Raw genomic sequence first — 5,822 nt, 5'->3', positions numbered from 1 at the left:
AATTTCTTGTTTTTTTTGGTGTCTATTAAATGCTTCTTTGAGGAACATGTTGCTTCCTTTTTCGTTTTAGTAGAATGTCGTAATTGTTCCATTTGCAAATTTACAATACATTTTCCTTTTAATAGCTTTGTACAAGCTCAGAAAGAAAAAATTGCCCATGAATTATACATGCCCTTGAACTGTGACCACATCTTTTTGTTGACAAAGGAACATGTATGCCTTCCTAAATAACATATCATACTGCTGCTGTGTTCAAGGACAATGCGACTTATCTCTGATCGGATAGTTTTGTGATTGGCACTTGGCAGGCCAGGTGATCCAGCAGCATGGTGAAGATCAAGATCTGGGATGAAGGGGCGTTCACCATAACGCCCATGACCGCACGTGTGAAGGTGTACAGCTAGTTGGTCTATCTTGATTTTTTTTCTGAATTTTTTGATCGTGTGACATAGGTGTTCGACGGGCGGCCCGAGTGAAGGCACTTGTAGAAACGCTTGTCTCAGGTGATTCGTCCGCAGGTGTGGCTCTCGGAATCTCATTCTGTGCAAGTCTGTTTCGTTGTTCAGTGAGTGCCGGTAAAGGTTTAATTTGATTGTTCAGATCAGATCAGTTCAGATTATATGCATAATGCATCAATGCATGGCATCATTTAGCGTGTTTTTTGCAACCTTTTGAGCCTGGAATTTCCTAGCGGAAGGTTATCACTTGAGCACTTTTTGGATCATGGACTTGTGATTACTAGAGGAGTTGTGTAGAAGAACTAACTGGCTAGCCGTCTGGAAACCTGTTGGAAGAAACCTGTTTGTTATCAGAGTTCTCATGTAATTCCTTCCTTGGTTGCTAAACAAATTCCACTCGTGAATGCACATCCAGCAGAGGCTAATCTTAAAACATGAGACCGAGGATTTCAGCCGTAACGGCTTGAGCAAGTATTGAAATGGTGTTATTTCACATCAACATTGTTCAAATCTTAGAATGTTCGATGGTTGCATGCAAAGTAGACAAAGTAATCCAAACATTCTTTTGATAAAATATACCATCCTCCTCAAAATTTGAACTTCAAATAAGGGCCAATGCAAGTGAAAGCAAAACAATACATAACTCCTTGAAATACATGAAATGCAACAATTGACACAGCTATTTACATGCTCATGCAATATCCTATATTTCCTGCAAACAATGATAAAATTAAACCTAGGCCTTTCATGAACAAGGTATGGATTGAATGACATAAAAGATACACACTAGAACTCCTACTTCCATTCTAGTCATTACGTCCTGACAACACATTTAATTATCTACAAAACTAAAATAAATCTTCCTGCCAAAACTCTAGATTACCTGGATGATGCTCTCTAATCAACAATTGAAATTCACTATGTTGTTCAGGTCAGAATATGAACAAGAATATCTCAGTTAGGCTCACTTCCTATTCCAGAAAAATCACTAGCTATATCTCGTACGTGATCCCTACTTTGAGCAGTTGATCTTTCGGAATGGACAGCGCCTTCTCCCCCTCCGTCAAGTTCTTCCTCAAGAACGTGTAGACATAGTCTACCACTATCTTTTTCACAACGGACGATTTGGGTGCTGCTATGACATTAGCTTCCCCCATAAGGTAGACCACCCCTCGCTCCATCTCCGTGTCGATCAATTGCTTCTCCTTTTCAACCAAATCAGGGCTGATGTTCCCAGCATTGCCACACACCCAGGGATCGATCGCCTCCTCACTGTGCACGATGGGGCACGCCGATTCTTCGGAACACGACTGGGTATCTCCGGTGGACGAGTTGGTCTCAAATGCAGCCTCTTCTTGGATGAACATCTTTAACCTTTCCATGAGGAACCCTTTGAACAACCCTGATTCTTCTAGCATGTTACAGTACCCATACCTTGCCACACATCGGAACATCCGGTGCTCCCTCGGGCCGACCTGCCGGAAAAGGAACCGTTCCACAGGTGCCACGTGCGGGATAGGCAGGTGCTTAATTGACATGAACAAGAAGACTGAGTGCACTGAGGGTATCTTCTCCATTAGGCGCGGAAATACAGGGGGAATGCCTTGAACCAGGTCTGAGTATAGGAGGCCTACTCCGGGGATCCGCCGCACGTCATGCTTCTTGAGTAGTGCTGTCACCTCATCGGCTGGTACGATGTGCTCAAGCTCATACCAGTACTTTTTGACGTGGACATAGTGCCATGTCATCATTAGGGCCATCAGGACAAGCGAGAAGCAGAATGGTAGGTACCCACCTTGGACGAACTTCGTCAGTATCGAAGAGAGGTAAATCAGCTCTATGGAACCAAACACCATGTAGAAAAGAAAGACGAAGATAAACTTTTTCCTCCATACGAGTAACATCACAATCGTCGTCAAATGGGTAGTGATTGAGAACACGGTCACAACACAGATCCCTGGTCATTGCCAAAATCAAATAAGAAAAATCTAGTTTGTGTTCTGTCCTGAGTGACGAAATCAAAGTTCTCATCTGCTAGTTGCTTACCATATGCATTGCCAATTTCAGTGGTTGTTCTGAAGGTGATGGTGACTATGATGCTTGCTAGTCCCATCAAAAAGTTCACTTCAGGAATGTAAACCTGTCCCTCATAACTCTTTGAGGTATGGATCACTTGAACACTGGGGAAACAACCAAGGGATAATGCCTTGGAGAGGATGGCGAATGCGCCAGAGAGCATAGCTTGGCTTGCAATGATAGCCGAAAGAATGGCAATGACGAAGGTTGGCCAGAACATTGGTGCTGTAGAAGAAAAGATAGTTTATCTTACTCGTGCTATGTTTTGATTTCCAAAAGGTACAACTTTGCACACCTAATCCATTTATACCTGGGATAGATCTAAAGAAAGGGTCTGCGACATCCTCTGGGAATTTCCTCAGATACGCTACCTGCCCCATGTAACATAGTGCCACCGAGGGGAACAAGACGGTGTTGAAGCTGATCTGTAGGAAAAGAAATACAGTTAGTAATGTAAGAAATTTCTGTTCTATAAACTGGGAAAGTGCTTCCTTTAAAAAATGATGTAGAGTTGGGAGTATTAGAATGGTGAAGCAAGTAGTATGGATGTGAGTGTCACCATTACCTGAATGGCCTTGATATTGAAATGTCCTAGGTCTGCAAACATTCCTTCTGTGCCTATTGCATGAGACAGCCCATTGAGATTGCATGCTAAATTATCTTTGCAATTGCAGATTTGTTGAAAAGTTTACCTGTGACGCACAAGATAACACCACCCAATGAAATCCATCCTTCTTTCCCATTCCTTCTAAAGTAATCTACTATGTGCATCGGATTAAAGGCTCGGAGAACACCGATCTCATGTACGACGAGGTTATACATTCCAATGCCAGCAATCAGAACAAACCACACAGTAATGATCGGAGCAAAGGAATACCCAACCTTGTCTGTACCATAACGCTGGACTGAGAAGAGCACGAACAAAATAGGTACTGAAATCCAGACTATCTGCGCTGTACCAAAAATGACAGCAGCAAATTTACATGTTGATCAAGGCATAACAACAGATAAATGACGGTAGAAACTCCTTTTTTCCACATACTTTCAGTTAAGCTTGGCACCTTCTCTTTGATCCCACTCACAGCAGACAGCACTAGAAGGACAGTCACGAACAAGAAAGCATTAGGATTTTGTTTACTGAATATAAACGTCTTGATGACTATTGCATTTACTGTTTCTATTACCAGAAATTGCCGGTGTCAAGGTTCCATCCCCCATCACCATGGATGTGCCAAGGATTGTGATGGTGAAGAGACCAATCTTGGCTGCATTGCTAGACTCAAGCTTCTTCTTCAGCCACTGTGCCCTCCTCAGCTGTGAGCTCGGCACTTCTATACCGTAATTCGACACCATAGCATCCTCTGCTTGCTGGTTTGGTATCAGCCTTACCTTGGCGTGCCGCGATATAAGTGAGTAGAGAGCAAATGTGCCACCTAGAACAGCAGTATGTTGTTGTTAAACGTTATAAGTACCCCAAGGAAGAGCAGGAATTCATGGTGTATCAGCTTACCATCTCCATTATCATCTGCATAAAGCACGATGAAGACGTACTTAACCATTGGTATCAGGATGAGGGTGTAGAGGATGAGGGAGAGGACACCAAGGAGGTCATCATGGTTCTTGATGCCATTTGGGAAGGTGCCAGATAATGTATAGAGTGGCGACGTCCCAACATCCCCATAGATGATGCCAACGCTCTGAAATGCAAGCTGCAACAACCGCGACCAGCTTCCCTGTGTAACCATAAGGTTTATTGCAGTCAAAACTTTCTGTCGGTGACAGTGCATTGTTGAGACATGTTAGCCAAGCTGCCTGGGAAGCAGACCTCAGAGGCATGGTACTTGGCACTGGAGACCTTCTCGGCATCGCCATAGAGCGAGTCCTGTCGCTTGAGCTGTTTGGTCGTCTCTACGCTTGGTCGGTCCTCAACTTCAAGCGACATTTGGACTTTCTTGATACATAAGACACCTTCAAATAATTAGGAGGACCTTCTGATGTATCAGAACTCTACCACGCGATCATAGATTTCTGCAGAAGTGATTCCAACCTCAATGCTTTAAATCCCAGAGAACTAAACATGTGGTTCAAACTAATGCTAGGCTAAACTTTTCTGAAATGGTTTCATAAAACAGCAGAGACTCTGTCTCTACACTTAAGTAGCCTTGTTACGTCAGGCATCACTTTTAACTACATAAAACACACTATTCAATGTACACGGCCAAGAACAATACTCTGAGCCACTCTGCAGTAAACGTAAGGAGGCTCGTCCGAACAGTACCAACTGCTGGATTGCATTATTTATTTTTACAAGAGCTAATTCCAGTCTCGTCCCCCATTCCCAAGAAACCTTTATCCATGTGGAATTGAAGAAAATGTTTCAGTATTAAAGTTGTGCATATTGCATAGGTACGAGTTTTTTTCTCTCGGTGTCCTAACAATTACTGAAGCTGAAAAACAAACCATGGTCAGAACTCAGAAACGCGCGCGGAGACCTGGTAGGCTCATGACCCGAACCTGGAGCAGCAAATGCCGGGGAGGAGAGAGCACCAGCGGACCAACGGCGTCGACGGTCGCGGAGGAGGTTGGCGCGCAGGGGTAACGTTGGGAAGGAGACCGTCCCGCATCGTCTCGTGTCCTTGGCTGCGGGCGCGATGGGGGCGGAGAGGAGAGAAGAGGAAAGCCGGATGCGGCCATTGGCGCCCGGTACTTATAGGTCCGGAGGCCCGCGCCGTGGCGTCGAGGCCGCTTTCGCCGCGCGCCCGCGCGCGGAAGCTGGCGTCTCGCCGCGAATCATGGAGCAGCCGCGGCGGAAGGGAGCGGAAGCCCTGTCGCTGGGAACAAGGATGGAGCGTATTGTTTGGCGGCCACCTGCTCCCCTCGACCCAACACGTGTAGCCTAATCCCTGCTATTATGCACATGCTGATTTGGTAGGGCAAAGTATCTAATAGGCGCAGTCTCATGTATTAACATGTAATTTTGGGATAATTTAATAAATAATCTATACAATGAGTTGTCTTTTTAATTTATCTCATATTAATTATATTTTCTTACTTTGTGAATAAAAATAAAGAAATATTATGAGTTGCATAACAACCACAACTCGTACAATAGTGGAGTAGTCATCTCATAGTCCTAAAATCTAGCTTATAAGGCAGTTGTTTCGCGAAACAATGACATCTTTCTCTCTCCTCCATATCAGCAAAAATCCTATATGACACCGTATGAGATGACCTATGAGACTACTAAGGTATAGCAATGCACTTCTCTTAGGGAGCTTAAACGGGAGG

The 5,822-nt window shown here is 44.2% G+C and overlaps 1 protein-coding gene across 2 annotated transcripts; it reads right to left on the bottom strand.

Annotated features, from left to right (window-relative positions):
- Positions 1-1,349: 1,349 nt before the first annotated feature.
- On the bottom strand, positions 1,350-5,407 carry LOC117863135 (potassium transporter 19). Of its 2 annotated transcripts, XM_034746731.2 has the most exons (10): positions 5,049-5,407; positions 4,360-4,562; positions 4,045-4,267; positions 3,719-3,967; positions 3,577-3,627; positions 3,227-3,487; positions 3,100-3,152; positions 2,845-2,959; positions 2,505-2,759; positions 1,350-2,415 (listed from the first exon to the last, which is right to left on the bottom strand). In XM_034746731.2, the coding sequence occupies exons 2-10, from the start codon at positions 4,474-4,476 to the stop codon at positions 1,451-1,453; spliced, it is 2,289 nt and encodes a 762-aa protein (XP_034602622.1). In that variant the 5' UTR covers positions 4,477-4,562; positions 5,049-5,407; the 3' UTR covers positions 1,350-1,450. The 2 variants fall into 2 exon arrangements, with proteins under 2 accessions (XP_034602622.1, XP_072151482.1); XM_072295381.1 differs by having other exon boundaries at positions 4,360-5,407.
- Positions 5,408-5,822: the final 415 nt, after the last annotated feature.

This window comes from Setaria viridis, chromosome 7 (genome assembly GCF_005286985.2).
Source record: "Setaria viridis chromosome 7, Setaria_viridis_v4.0, whole genome shotgun sequence".
NCBI lineage: Eukaryota > Viridiplantae > Streptophyta > Magnoliopsida > Poales > Poaceae > Setaria > Setaria viridis.
Note: the sequence above shows the minus strand (reverse complement) of the source record. Positions and strands in the feature narration are given on the sequence as shown.

What these genes read in the sequence shown, in the direction of transcription:
- LOC117863135 (XM_072295381.1), bottom strand. Translation starts at nt 4,476, where the DNA reads ATGTCGCTTGAAGTTGAGGACCGACCAAGCGTAGAGACGACCAAACAG. An exon ending in GGTGCCAAGCTTAACTGAAA is followed by an intron (nt 3,488 to 3,576) that starts GTATGTGGAAAA and finishes TTTTTGGTACAG; the next exon opens with CGCAGATAGTCTGGATTTCA. An exon ending in TTTCTTTAGATCTATCCCAG is followed by an intron (nt 2,760 to 2,844) that starts GTATAAATGGAT and finishes TTTCTTCTACAG; the next exon opens with CACCAATGTTCTGGCCAACC.